Source organism: Fukomys damarensis, unplaced genomic scaffold (assembly GCF_012274545.1).
Source record: "Fukomys damarensis isolate Sample0158 unplaced genomic scaffold, DMR_v1.0_HiC HiC_scaffold_30, whole genome shotgun sequence".
Classification (NCBI taxonomy): Eukaryota; Metazoa; Chordata; class Mammalia; order Rodentia; family Bathyergidae; genus Fukomys; species Fukomys damarensis.
Window position 1 is genome coordinate 23,572,070 of NW_022900942.1, and position 15,420 is coordinate 23,587,489.

Consider the following 15,420-nt stretch of genomic DNA (forward strand, 5'->3'; position numbering starts at 1 on the left):
CAGTAGTATAAATCCTTTCCTGCCAAAGATTACTATTGATGATGCCAAGTTATATATAAACATTAAAAAATATATTTATAATATTTTATCCCTCAGTTTTAAGGCTAAATATGAACTATTATCCTTGAACTAATTCAAGTGTATCAAATGAACATGGAGGTGGAAACTTACAACTGGTTCACAACCCAAAGCAAACTCTCCCAGCCTGTTGTACCCTCGTGCTCCAGCTGGTAATCATAAAGTTGTAGTAGCACTGCCAATTGCTCACGGCTTCCAATAATAGTGGACACATCTTGAAGAGGTGACATAGGCCGAGGGAACCTAGTCACTAGAAATAACAGATGTAAAATAAACCACATGGGAAATGGTAGATTGGGAACTTAGCTATACTGTCAAAAGAAAAATAAAGTCCATTCCCTGATATTTAATTAACTCATTATAATCTTTAAACATAAAATTGAAACATTAAACTCCATTGTTAGAAAAAAATGAAATAGGTTCTCATCACATGTGAACAAATCCAATATATCTCAAAAGTTAAGATTTTATGAGACTATACAGCTAATAAATGAATATTGTAATCAAAATTTGTGAATGAATAAAATTTTGTCTAAATTAAAATTTGCTCAAAGACAAGACTGTTAGGTAAAACATGTATTTAAATTTGGTTTAAAAAATACTTGTAGGGCTGGGGATTTAGCTCAATTGCACTGTGCCTGTCTTGCAAGTGCAAGGTCCTGAGTTCAATTCCCAGGATCAACAACAACAACAACAGCCTTGTAATTTCACCATAGTGTTTATGTCAATGAAATAATAAAATATTTCCTTTGGGAACAAGGTATTAATATCAAGAGCAGAAGAAATATTGTTCAATAGCAAAGAATCATGAAATAAAATACACTAAAGCATGGGTTGAACAGAATGCTTTAGTATTTGATTCCCAACATTAAGTGCTTCATTTAGTTTTTGGTAGTCTGATGCACAGTGTATTAATATAAAATGTTAAAGCCAGTGGCCATTAAGACAAGGCACAGTGTACTACAGATATTGTAACCAAGGTCCCATATTATATACTTCAAAAGTTTTGAGGTAAAACTAAAATTACTTTTAAAATCGTGTAAATAAAATGTGTATACACACACACAGACACACACATATACACACACACATATACATATACCCCTCCTAGTGTATTTAAAAGTTTAAACATATCAATAAAATCTATTATCATACAAGCAGTAAATAAATCCCAAGTTATTAAGAGACTATTTCTATTATACTTTTAAGTGAATAATTCATGCCAAAAGCTCATTAAGTGTAGGCCAGAAACTTCTAATGGAGGCAACTCCTGAGAGAGGCATAATCCTAGAAAAATAGATAAAGATGCAGCATTTTCTCAAAACATATTTAAAGGTATTTATTACAGTTCAGAATATTTGACATAGTACCTAATTTTTAAAATGCTCTAAGAAAAAGTAACATGGTATTGTATTCCTCTTATGCACCAGGCACTTAACAATAGAGTAAGTAGGGTGGTAAATGCTTGTAACCCCAGCTACTTGGGAGGCAATATAGGAGGACTGAAAGTCTGAAGCCAGCCTGGGCAACTTAGCAAAATCTTATCTCAATTAGTTAAAATATTTTTAAAAAGGGAGGCAAGGTCTGGGAAATTAGCTAACATAGAATATTTACTAAGTATGCATGAGGATCTGATTTCAATTCTCAGTATTACAAAAATAAACAATAACTATTTTTTTCTGGAGTGAGATGTTTTAATTTGCATCTCTCAAATGACCAATGATGTTGAAAGTTTTTTAAAAAATTTATTTACCATTTTTACTTTATCTGAGCAGTGTGTATTCATTTTAGATGCCCATTTTTGGATAAGTCTTTAAATTTGGAATGGGGGGGCTGGGTTTTTTCAGTTCTTTATATGCTCTAGATATGAGTCCTTTGTCAAGAGAAACCACTGGTTAAAATTTTTCCCCACTCTGTGGGTTGTCTTTTCACATTGTTGGTGATTTATTTTGCTGTGCAAAAGCTTTTTAATAAGATGAGTTCTCAAGGGCTGGGGATTTAGCCTTTTGGTGCCATGCCAGCCTGGCAAGCAAAAGGTCCTGAGTTTGATCCCTGGTTTAAAAAAAAAAAAAAAAATGAGGTCTCGGTTGTTGATTATTTATAGTATCTACTATGCAGTCTGGAGATTGTTCATAAAGTCTTTGCCCACTCCTATATCCTCAAGCATTCTACCTAGTCTCTCTTCCAGCAGACTTAGTGATTGTTTTAATATTTAGATCTTTAATCCATTTTGATTTTAGTTTAGTGCATGGAGAAACAAGTTTAGTTTTAGTATTTGGCATGTAGAAAGCCAGTTTTTCCAGCACCATTTATTAAAAAAGCTTTCTTCCAGTGAAGATGTTTGGCTCCTTTGTCAAAGAAGGTGGCTGAGTGTGTTTGGGATTCTTTCTGTATCTTCTAATCTATTCCACTGATCCTCAGGTCTGTTCTTTGCTGTTTGTTTGTTTTGCCAATACCATGCCATTTTTTTCACAGTGGCTCTGTAATATGTGATGCCTCCTGCCTTGCTTGCCTTTGTTGCCCAACAACAAATACTGGTAGGGCTGTGGGAAAGGAACCCATCTCCACTGTTGGTGGGAGTGTAGACTAGTGCAACTGCTGTGGAAATCAGTGTAGAGGTTCATTAAAAAACTAGGATTAGAGGTCCCATTTGACCCAGTTATTCTCCTTGGTATCTTTCCAAAAGAAAAGCATTATACCACAGCAATATATGCATACCCACATTTATAGCAGCACAGTTTGTAATAGCTAAATTTTGGAAACAGCTCAAATGCCCATTAACTGATGAATGGATAAAAAAGATATAGTTTTTTAAATGTAATTGAGTACTCCCAAGGAAGGTGAGATGTGGAAAGGCCGCTCTGAGATCTGTTCTCCCTCTGGCCTGCTTGGGCCCGATCCACGGGATGGGTAGCTGTGCCCTCCCCTGCCAGTGCCGCCATTGCTCCAGCTCAAGGAAGGTGGCCACAGGGGTGCCCCTGAACCCCCTCCCCCACTCTCAGACCTCCTGACTGTGCCAGTCCTTGGACCCACTCTGCAGAGGCACAGGTGGTCATAAGGGGTATTTTTCTGATCTCCCAACTTTGAACATCTGTAAAGAAACGGTGAGGGAGGGCCAGGAATTTAGCTCAGTGGTTCTGCTGCCTGCCTCACAAGCACAAGGACCTGAGTTCTATCCCCAGTAGAAAAAAAAAAAAAAAAAGGTGGGTGAAACTTGTACTAGATCTGTGTGGAGTTCAACCCTGCAGGAGGTTGGGGAACTCAATCTGGGCCTTGTGGCTCCAGGTCAGTCTGTGTCACAGGGATATGCCATCGGCTAGATGCGATCAGGGGACTTAGTTCTGCACATGACAGCGCATGTTGTATATTATAACAGCAGAGATATAATATAGTCTGAAAGAGGCCCTTCAAATTCATTTTGTTTTCTGTCTTTTCCTCATTCCACTCTGCAAATTCTTTTTCTGTACTCTTTCTCCAACTCAGTCTCTTGCTCCTCAATATTATCCCTCATCTCCCTTTCTGTTTCTGCTCCTATCCTAACTCAGATTCCTTCTTTTATCATCATTTCTTTTTTCCCTTTTCTTCTGTCATTTTACCTCACTCAAGGGTCAATAGTTTCAAGGAAAAGTGAGCCCCTATTACTGTTAAGGGGATATATTCTTGTCCTTATTCTTGCACTGTCTTTCCCTTTTTAATTTAACAGTTTCCTATAGATTGTATGGTCATTCTATGTCCTCAGGCTTCACTTCAAACCTTCTCCAATTCTTTTACTTATCTACTCTCATCCTAACTCTGTCTAAGCCCCCATCCTGTATGGTAATGATGCTATATTGAAGAGTTTATTCACTGCAAACATATTTTGGGCTGCTTCTTGATTTTAATTTAATTCACATGGTTTAAAGGTGGTAGATTAATGGCTACCATGAATGATCAATCTGTAAATTATGCTTGATCTTATTGTGTTGCTGATTGTATCAATTGGGATAAAGGATTGTGATTGATTTCGCAAGTTATTTTCCCTCATATTATGAAAACGAGAATGTCTATGAGTCATTATAGACTCAAAAGCTAAAGCGCAACTATATCAGGAAGATTTAATAACTTAGAAATTAAATCAAGGACAACCAAACAACAAAAATAAAAATGAGAAAACACTTAAGCAAGACACAAAGACAGATTTCCAGTTCACCAATGGCAAACAGCACGGCAAAGGAGGATGAAAAGTCTGACAGTGAACCACCAGGACACTCTGAACTCATAGCACAAGAAGTAACAAATCAATCAGGCTCTAGAAAAATTCAAAACAGAAATAATTTCCCAGATAACCATAGAGATGGTGAGCAAAATGAAAGTCATGATTCGAGACTCTAGAACAGAAACTGAGAAAAAAATAGATGAGCTCAGGACCATGATAGAAGCTGTGAAGGCCCAGCATAAGAAAGAAATGGAAACAATGAATGCCCAACATAGGAAAGAAATGGAATCCATAAAACAGGTTCAAACAGATATCCAGGAGAATAAAAACTCTATTGAAGGTGTTAACAACACAATAAAAGAATGTGAAGATAGAATCTCAGACATAGAAGACAGGATTATAGTCAGTGACCCTGAAAAGAGAGGTCTCTTAAAAACAGTAAGGGATCGTAAAAAATCCATCCAACAACTCCTAGATGATGCAAAGAAGAATAACATAAGACTGACAGGAATCCATGAAATAGCAGGAGAAAATGCAAATGACTTAAAAAAGCTGTTGACAGAATTAATGACAAAAAACATCCCAAACAGAGGGGAAGAATTTGACATACAGATAAGTGAGGCATATAGGACTCCCAACTAGCCACGATAAAAAAAAAAAACATCTACACCTAGACATATAATAATCAAGATACCAGAAACCCAACAGAAGAACAAAATACTACAAGCAGTAAGAGAAAAGAAACAAATCACACGCAAAGGAAAGCCCATCAGAATCACAGCAGACTTTTCAACACAAACCCTCAGGTCAAGAAGAGCCTGGAGTGAGGTATTTCAAATCCTAAATGAAAACAACTTCCCTGGGTGTGGTGGCACATGCCTGTAATCCCAGCGCCTGGGAGGCTGAGGCAGGAGGATATATGAGTTCCAGATCAGCCATGGCTGCATAGGCAGTTCCAGGTCAGTCTCAACTACATAGTGAGACCCTGTCCCCCACCGCAAAAAAAAAAAAGAAGAAAAAAAAAGAAAACAACCTCCAACCTAGACTGATGTATCCTGTAGAACTCTCTTTCAAAATGGATGGGAAAATAAGATACTTCCATGACAAAGAACACCTGAGAAACTTCATGAATACCAAACCAATACTACAAACAAGTCTAAACAATATCCTAGAAAAAGACAATGAAGGTCACAACAGCATGAGGCCCAAAAGAGCAAATCAAATAGGCAGGGCAAGATAATAAAAGGAGAGGGGCAATAAGTAAAAAGAGTCAACAAAAGGATAATAAGATGACAACAATAAGTCAGTACATATCAGTTATAACCATCAATGTCAATGGCCTCAATTCACCAATCAAGAGAAATAGACTGGCAGAATGGATTAAGAAGCAAAATCCAACAGTAGTTGTATACAAGAAACACACCTAGCGCAAAAAGAAGCCCATAGACTGAAAGTGAAAGGATGGAAAACAATTCTACACAGGAGCCCAGAAAAAAGCAGGGGGAGCAATCTTATTTGCAGACGAAGTAAATTTCAAACCAAAACTGATTGAGAGACAAAGAAGGCCACTACATCCTTGAAAAGGGAACAATTCAAGAGATGACAATCATAAATATATATGCACCAAATATTAATGCCCCCAACTATATAAAATAAATATTAAGTAACATGAAAAACCAAATAAGCACTAATACAATTGTAGGGGGGATCTAAATACCCCACTATCACAAATAGGCAGATCATCTAGGCAAAAATCAACAACGAAATACTAGAACTGAACCAAGCTTTTCAATGCATGGACTTATTAGATGTCTATAGAGTGTCCACCCCACAAAATCAGAATATACATTCTTTTTGGCTGAACACGGGTCATTCTCCAAAATAGATCACATACTAGCTCACACAATAGGTCTGAATAAATGCAAAAGAATCAAAGTTATTCCCTGTATATTATCAGATCATAGTTCAATTAAGCTGGAGATCAACAGCATAACAAACCATAGGAAATTCACAAACATGGAAATTGAACAACACTCTCCTGATCAATCAATGGATCACAGAGGATATTAAAGAAGAAATCCGACAGTTTTTACAAATAAATGAAAATGTCAATACAACATACAGGAATCTATGGGACACAATGAATGCACTTCTATGTGGAAAATTTGTAGCACTGAATGCCCAAACTAGGAAAAAAGAGCAAGCTCAAACAAACAACCTAATGATGAATCTTAGACTCCTAGAAAAAGAAGAGGAAGAAAAACCCAAAGCTCGAACAAGAGAGGAAATTATAAAGATTAGAGCAGAAATCAATGCAATGGAAACTAGGAAAATGATACAAAAAATAAATGAAACAAAGAGTTGGTTTTCTGAAAGAATAAAATAGATAAACCCTTAGCTAACTTTATCAAAAAAAGGAAAGACAAGGCTCAGATACATGCAAATAGGAATGAAAAAGGTGAATTCACAAAAGATCCAACAGAAGTCCAGAGGACAGTCAATACCTATGCTTTGAGAACCTGTACTCTAATAAAATGGAAAACACAGAAGAAATGGACAGATTTCTAGATACTTATGAATTACCAAAGTAGAACGAAGAAGATAAAAACATTTTTAACACCCCAATTACAATCAGTGAAATTGAAAATATAATTAAAAACTTACCAACAAAGAAAAGCCCAGGTCCTGATGGATTCACTGCTGAATTTTACAAGACATTTAGAGAAGAACTACTGCCATTACTCATTAGATTCTTCAATGAAATTGAAAGGGAAGCAATACTTCCAAATTCATTCCTGGAAGCAAGTATCACTTTGATTCCCAAACCAGGGAAAGACGCAACTACAAAAGAGAACTACAGGCCAATCTCCTTAATGAATATAGATGTAAAAATCCTCAATAAGATACTAGCAAACAGAATACAGAGGACCATCAAGAAGATCATACATCCTGACCAAGTTGGATTTATTCCAGGAATGCAAGAATGGTTCAACATACGTAAGTCAATAAATGTAATACATGATATTAACAGAGACAAGGACAACAACCATATAATCCTCTTGATAGATGCAGAAAAAGCATTTGACAAAATTCAACACCCATTCATGATAAAAACCCTGCAAAAAATTGGAATAGATGGTCTATACCTCAACTTAATAAAGGCTATCTATGAAAAACCAACAGCCACCAGCATATTAAATGGCAAAAGAGTGAAAACCTTTATGTTAAAATCAGGAACAAGACAAGGATGCCCACTATCACTACTCATCTTCCATATAGTTCTGGAAACATTAGCCACAGCAATTAGGCAAGAGAAAGAAATTAAAGCAATAAAGACAGGAAAGGAAGAAGTTTAACTGTCATTATTTGCTGACAATTTGATACTCAATGAAGACCACAAAAAACTCCACCGAAAGACTTCTAGACTTAATTGACACTTTTAGCAGAGTAGCTGGACACAACGTCAAAATCCAAAAATCAATAGCCTTCTTGTACACAAATAACAGACTCACTGAGAGGGAATTAGGGAAAAAATTCCTGTCACAATAGCAAACAAAAAAATGAAGTATCTTGGAATCAATCTAATGAAAGAAGCAAAAGACCTCTACACTAAAAACTACAGCACTCTCATAAAAGATATCAAAGAGGATATAAGAAAATGGAAAGATATCCCCTGCTCCTGGATAGGAAGAATCAACACAGTGAAAATGGCCATACTCCCAAAAGTGCTATCCAGATTCAATGCAATGCCAATTGAAATTCCAACACTATATTTCACAGAACTAGGAAAAAGAATCCAAAAATTCATTTGGAACTATAAGAGATCCAGAATAGCAAAAGACATCATAGGCAACAGACACATTGCAGCAGGTATAACAATTCCCAATTTGAAACTATATTATAAAACCACTGTGATAAAAACAGCATGGTACTGGCAAAGAAACAGACATGAGGATGAGTGTAACAGATTGGAAGACACAAAAACAACTCCAGATGTACTCAGTTACCTCATCTTTGACAAAGGAGCTGACCATCCCCACTGGAGGAAAGATAGCCTCTTTAATAAATGGTGTTGGAAAAACTGGATTTCAACCGCCAAAGATAAAAACTAGACCCTTATCTTTCACCATGCACTAAATTAAAATCCAAGCGGATTAAAGATCTAAATATTAAAAATGAAACTAAACTTGCTGGAAAATAAGTTAGGCAGAACACTTGAAGACATTCGCATAAGAAAAGACTTTATGAACAAATCCTCAGTAGCATGGGAACCAGCAGAAAGAATCAACAATTGGGATCTCATCTTATTGAAAAGCTTCTGCACTGCAAAAGCAACCATCAACAGAACTAAGAGACAACCTACAATGTGGGAAAAATTTTTACCAGTTGCTCCTCAACGGACTATTATCTAGAATACATAAAGAATTCAAAACAATCATCCCCCCAACTATAAAGACTCGATTCAAAAATGGGCATCTGAAGTGAACAGACATTTCTCAGACAAAGAAGTAAAAGCAGCAAGTAAAATATGAAAAAATGTTCCACATCACTGGTCATTCGAGAGATGCAGATGAAAACAACACTGACATTCCACCTCACCCCACAAAGATGGCTGCTATCAAGAAATCAAACAATAACAAATGTTGGTGGGGTTGTGGGGAGAAAGGAACCCTTCTCCATGGTTGGTGGGAGTGCAGACTGGTGCAACCACTATGGAAATCAATATGGAGATACCTCAAAGAGCTGGGACTAGAGGTTACATATGACCTAGCCGTCCCTCTGCTGGGTAACTTTCCAAAAGAATTAAAATAATCAAATCACAGTGATATATGCGCACCTATGTTTATAGCGGCACAGTTTGTAATAGCTAAAACTTGGAAACAGCCCATTTGCCCATCCGTTGGAAACTGGAGAAAGAAGATGTGGCTTTTCTATAAAGTGGAATACTACTTAGCCATAAAGAATGAGAAATTAGATTCATTCATAGGAAATGAATACATATTGCGGTTATACTCCTAAGTGAAATAAGTAAGTCACACGTGTATAAATACCGAATAGTTTCTCTGGTGTGAAAAACTACAATAGTACATAAGATCCTAATGATATAACTGACAATGTGAAATAGGAAGAAAAGGGCTAAAGGTGTTGAGAAAGTGGGAAGGGTAGGGGAAAGGCAATAAAGGAAAAGAAAAAAATATGAGAAAATGAAAAAATGGAAATAAAGTGTTTGTAAATGGGGTGGCGAGGAGGGGGTGAAGGGAGGGAGGGTAGGTACAAGGGGAAAAAATGAGAACCTAGACCTGTTATGTGAAGGTATAAGATCCCAATAATGAATGTAACTGTACTGTATACCTAAAATGTACCAATAAACTAAAAAAAAAAAAAAAAAAAGAGTAATACTCTGCCATAAAGAAGGATGAACTTGAGACATTTTCAGGTAAATGGATGCACCTTGAAACCATACTCTTAAGTGAAATAAATCAAACACACACATGTAAATATCACATTGTCTCTGGTGTGAGAAAGTGACAGTGTAAATGACTGAAAAGTATAACAGATATTGTAAAATGGGAATAAACTGTTCAAAATTACAGAGTGTGAGATACTGTTAATAATTAAAATGTTTTTTGCAAAACGGTATATTATTATTATTATTATTATTGTTAGGAAATGAGAGATTACTATTAGGAAATGAGAGACTAGCAAATGAAAATAAATTCTTTTAAGATCACGATACATGAGATAATGAAAAGATGAAAATAAAGTGTTTGTAGATGGGGAGGGGAGGAGGGGGTGAAGGGAGGGCAGGACTAAGGGGAAAAAATGAGAATCAAGACTTGTCATGTAGAGGTACAAGATCCCAACAATGAATGTAACTGTACTGTATCCCTAAAATGTAAAAAAAAAAAAAAGATCACAATACAGTGTATTTGCCATTGTTACTCTGTTTAGTTATGAAAATTTTTTTCATAGAATAGCTTTTATATTTTTATTAACATCTACTTGTATTACATTAAAATAAAAAGATGAAACCCCACAAAATTCCCAAAATATAGTACAGATAATGGTCATCCTTACTATCTGAACACTACTATATGATATTACAATATACAAAAGAAAGAAATTTGGATAACATGGTATCTCTCACCATCAGAAGTTTCTGCCTGCATTTTATTATCTTCACTGAGAAATCAACAGATTTGGATGATGAAAGATATTTGTGTTTAATATGTCTATATCATATCAAATAATATCTGAGATAATTTCCAGCACAGTTCTACTACTATACTAGTTACAGATTGTGGCTACGATGAAACACTGATTAATTATTGGAAAATATGGAATAATTAAAAGTAAAATTTTTTGCAAAAAGAGTGGAGTCCAAAGGCTTTAAACTAAGTCAACAAGAATTAAGCTAAGCGAAACAAGAATTAGAAATAAGCAATCACATGTGTAACTCAGTTATTATACACACGAAAATGGTTCAGAAGCTGAAAATATTGTTCTATTTAAATGTCATTTTAATAGAAAGAAAAAAAATTGAGTATCTAACAAACAATATGAAGATTCCCAGAAAGCATATAATAGGCTGGCAAAATGCCAGCATTTTATTGTCAGGGAAATAGCCACAATCATCCTGCCAATAACAGCTGCTGTGAATCTTTGATGTGTTTTCCCCCTAAAAGAATGTAAGCCCTATAATGCAAAGAATGCTATCTGTTTTATTCAGGCGTGTATTCCAAATTTCTAAAATGGTGCCTAACACAAATATTGGCTAATGTTATGAAATAAATTGGTCACAAATATATTCATGTGAGATAGCAACATTTGTGAAAACACAAATCTTCATTTATAATAAACTATATTCCAAATTATTTGCATGTATGTATAGGCACATAAACATGCCTATAGATATACACCTAAAGTAAGGATATTATAAACATATCATTACTTATAACAAAGCCAATGAGATCTGAAAACAAGATTACTTTTTTAATAATAAAATCACAAAAGGAGGTCACATAAATATTAAAAAGAATATACTGAGAATAAAGAAGTTGTTTTAAAATCATTATATTTAATCTCTAGTAAATGCTTGATTTCAAGCATTGATACTGATATTCAAGGCTTCCTTGTTAGATATATTAAGAAAAGATAACAAATATTATAGGTTGAACTGAGTTCTCTAGGTTGAATTGACTATAGGATTGCTACTTATGTGTTTGGATAAAATGAAGTCATAATGGACGGAGGAGGGTAGATCCAATATCATCGATGTTTGTATAAAAGGGGTAAATCTGGACACAGAAAGAAGTGCACAGAGAGTGGGGCCATGTGAAGAAAAAGACAAGTGATGGAGGTGATATTTCTATAAGCCAAGGGACGTCAAAGATGACAGCAAACTGCTGGAAGCTAGGGGAGAGGCATCTAACAGCTTTTTCTTCACATTTTTCAGAAGGAACCTACTCTATCAAAACCTTTATCTCAGAGTTCTCAGATACAGCCAATTAGAAAGGAATTAGAAAGATAGGAAAATCTCTAGGCAGATAAGATTCTTTAATGACTAAAATGGTAAAATTCAAAATGATCAGGTGTGAAAGCCTTATAAAGTCTTATCTTTAAAGACTTTACTCTATGAAGTGTGATAAAAGGGACATTCAAAAACCATATACTACTTTTATGGTGTGGCTCCATACATCCTTGAACACAGTTTGATATCCCATAGATTACAGGTAGATTTAAATTCTAAAAGCATAATCTGCTGATGTTTGCGATGTTACTGTTTATCAGAAGCCAGTAAGAGACAAAAGAAAGTTCACAAATCTGAAAAACTACAACAATAGCTTATCTATAGCCATTTATCCTGAGGTTTAGGAGTAGTCAGGTCGTTAACCACCTGCCACATATCAGAGGTCATTTACTGGCTACCTGGAGAGTAAGATAAGAAAACAGTGTCTGCCACCAATTTCATGTAATTCTAAAAGTCAGTTCATTTATGGAAAATAAAGCAAATTTTGCCAATATGCTCATTTTCCTTCTCTCACGGACATAGCAGGGGTGGAAGGAAGTAATTATATCTCCCTGTATTTTCTTTCCCTTATTGAAAATAAGATGAAACAGCTGGGGAAGAAATTATAAAGGAAATAGAAATGCCTCATATACTGACACTAGTATCAATATTTTGTCACTGATTCAGATCTATTCATGGAAGGAAATATGTATTTCAGCTTCTTGACAAAGGCTATAAAAAACTACAGATAAGAATAGAAAGTGTAATATAAAATAATATCATGAGGCTTATCCATAAAAGATGAAGCCCTACGTTTTACCTTAGATAGTATATAAACTACAAACACAAGATTCTACATATATGTATAGTATATGTAATATAGGGGCTATGCTATCATAAAGTGATTTGATTTAGTATTTCAATTAAAAAAATTCTTTGAGAAACTAAACTGCTAATAATTTTCCTTCCAGGATTGAGTTGAATACCTTCTATCTGTGGCACTTCACCATGAAGTTTGGCTTTGCTGGAGAAAGGTGCATTCTGTAGTACTAATGCGAAAAGAGATGGAATCAAGGACTGCAAGGCAGAAAGATACATGTGGAGCTTATGTTCATCCAGACCGTGTTCTCCTTCCTGAAACATAAGGAGGTGGAAACGAATTTTAGTCTGTAGAAATTACATTGCTAATTGGATTCACATTATTTCCCTTTGTGGCAAATAAAACATTTAAGGATCTGTATGTTGTACTCAAAACAATAACACTCAATGGAGATGTCCTTTCAAAATGTGCAGAAGCAATAAGGCATTGTAGAACTAACAATCTTTTATTTGGAAAATTTCAGGGTAAACATGAGTCACCACCAACATTGAGAACTCTTTTTTATAGGTTCTCTTTTTCTGTAGGGTGGGTCTTATCTTTTAAAATTTTATAAGTCAAGTTAAAGAAATTAAAGTGAGCCACAGAACTCATTTTAAATGTTCAACTGCACTTGCAACTTCCCTTCTAGTATTTCCTGTATCCTTTTAAATATTTGGTAATATTAGTTTTTGAAGTACTGAAAGTGTTTTAAAATAATTCTGGGCACAGAAAAAAGTAGGAGAAGAAATTTCAAAAGGAAATAAAAAGATGAGTTAAATGATCATTGTAGTATTTAGAAACTTAATATTAAAGTGTAAAGATCATTAGAGATTAAAGCATTTATTTCTGTTCAAATTTACTTGAGATATCATCAGTGTATTTGAAATAGCAACTGTGTCAAAATATCAAAGATATGAATTATTCACCAAGTTCTTAATTTGTTCATATAAGAATTTCTTCTCTATCAAATATTGTACTATTTTTTAATTGCAATGTGAAATTAGTCAAGTTATAATATGGGAGAGCGCTGGGGATTTAGCTCAGTGGCACTGTGCTTGCCTCACAAGCGCAAAGTCCTGAGTTTGATCCCTGGTACAAAAAAAAAAAAAAAAAAAAAAAAAGTTATACTAAGGGAGAAGAAAAACAAGGTGTGGGTAAATAGGTAGAATATAAACACTTATAAAAAATTCCCTAGGTTTCAGAGAACAGTGTACCTTAGTCAATAGTTTATTTGTGGTTTAAAAAGAAAAAGTAAAAGTTTAGACAAAGAATAGCCCTTTTTAAAAAATTAAATAAATACATATACATATGAACACATAACAGACCATGTACTGAGTAATTATAATGCTTTACTGTAAGAGCCTTATAGGTCCCTTAACAATTTGTGGCAGAAAAGGTAAGAGTATGGAGTCAAGAGACTGGTATCAGATCCTGGTTATGTCATATTATAGCAATGGGTCCCTGGTAAGTTACTTATATATTATGTCTCACTTTCCATTAAAAAACACAGAATAGAATCAAGACTTGTCATGTAGACGTACAAGATCCCAACAATGAATGTAACTGTACTGTATCCCTAAAATGTACCAATAAACTCAATTAAAGCTGAAAAACAAAACAAAACACAGAATAGAACTCAAAGGGTTATGGGAAAAATAGAATTTTAATATTTAATGTATCTACCTAAATAGCAAAAATAGGCATTCATGAAATGTTAAGTTTCTCTTGTATCCCCTTGTGATAGTTAACTACTGTACCTACTTGAGTAAAAGAAATTTTTGGAACAAAAATTAGATCAAGAACTTTCTACTTTTCTTCAATTTTTTTACTTGGGGAGAATAAAAAGTTGTGAAATCATAAACACATGCTGAGATACATTTGGACCTAATAACTTAATAAATAAAATTATTAGGTTAAAAAAAAGGCAATAACTTGCATTGAAATAGGCACAGTAGAAGCAATTTTAATATCATATAAATAGGAAAGCTATACAAACTCAGATTTTAGTTCTCTGTTTCTAGAACCATTTTATATAAAAAACAGGTAAGCCCTCTGATAGATGCAGACCATACCCATTTTCTTCCACCTTTGGCAAAACTTCCTCAAATCTCTCTTGGCTCAAGGCAAAGAGAATCTTGCTCATTATTGGTATCAGGTATTCAGCTAAGTGTTATTTTCTGTTTCTGTTCCCCAATATTCCTCTAAGATGGTTTAGAATAGGCCTTGTAATTTCTATAAACTATATAAATAAAGGAAGGACTTACCCTGAGAAGCTTCTCAATCTTGTTCAGTAGTGTAGGTATAAGATGAGACTGTAAATTTCCAAGTTCTGTGGTCCAAGCAGCATAAGCTGGTAAAAATACTTGATGTGTGGCACTAACTACTCTTTCTGAATTATCACCCAAGGCTGACTGCAACAATTCAAAACCCTGCCAAAGAGCAGTGGAGTTTTAGAAAAATAAAACTTTTTAAAACACTTAGTAAGACACTCATAATACTACTCTTCTCATTTTTTTAAATGTCACGTATCCATTGATGAGAAAACCAAAAAGAAGGGTTGAAAAACAGCATAAATTATGGTGGTTTTGACACAAGCTGTGGAAGAGATTATAAAGAAATCACAATAGTTTTTCCTTTGAGTTGCAAGATTGAAACTAGGTGGTTACCTCCAACTGACTAAAGCTGCCACAGCTGCCATTCCTACTATAAATTTTGAAGTACCTCAATCAAAGTTTTAGAATGTTATCAGAAATTTTATAATGGGGTAAGAGAGATTCA

General features: G+C 34.7%; 1 protein-coding gene across 12 annotated transcripts in view; it reads right to left on the bottom strand.

The window, feature by feature from the left end:
• The window catches only part of Relch (RAB11 binding and LisH domain, coiled-coil and HEAT repeat containing), a 114,691-nt gene that overhangs the window by 33,676 nt on the left and 65,595 nt on the right, over positions 1-15,420 (bottom strand). For 7 of the 12 annotated variants that reach the window (XM_033757371.1, XM_033757373.1, XM_033757372.1 and 4 more), the window contains 3 exons: positions 14,907-15,071; positions 12,734-12,917; positions 172-328 (listed from right to left, as the gene is read on the bottom strand). In XM_033757371.1, coding sequence (XP_033613262.1) covers positions 172-328; positions 12,734-12,917; positions 14,907-15,071 — 506 coding nt within the window. The remainder of the gene's footprint in view (positions 1-171; positions 329-12,733; positions 12,918-14,906; positions 15,072-15,420) is intronic. The other 5 variants (XM_010644870.2, XM_033757375.1, XM_010644873.2 and 2 more) reach the window with 1 other exon arrangement.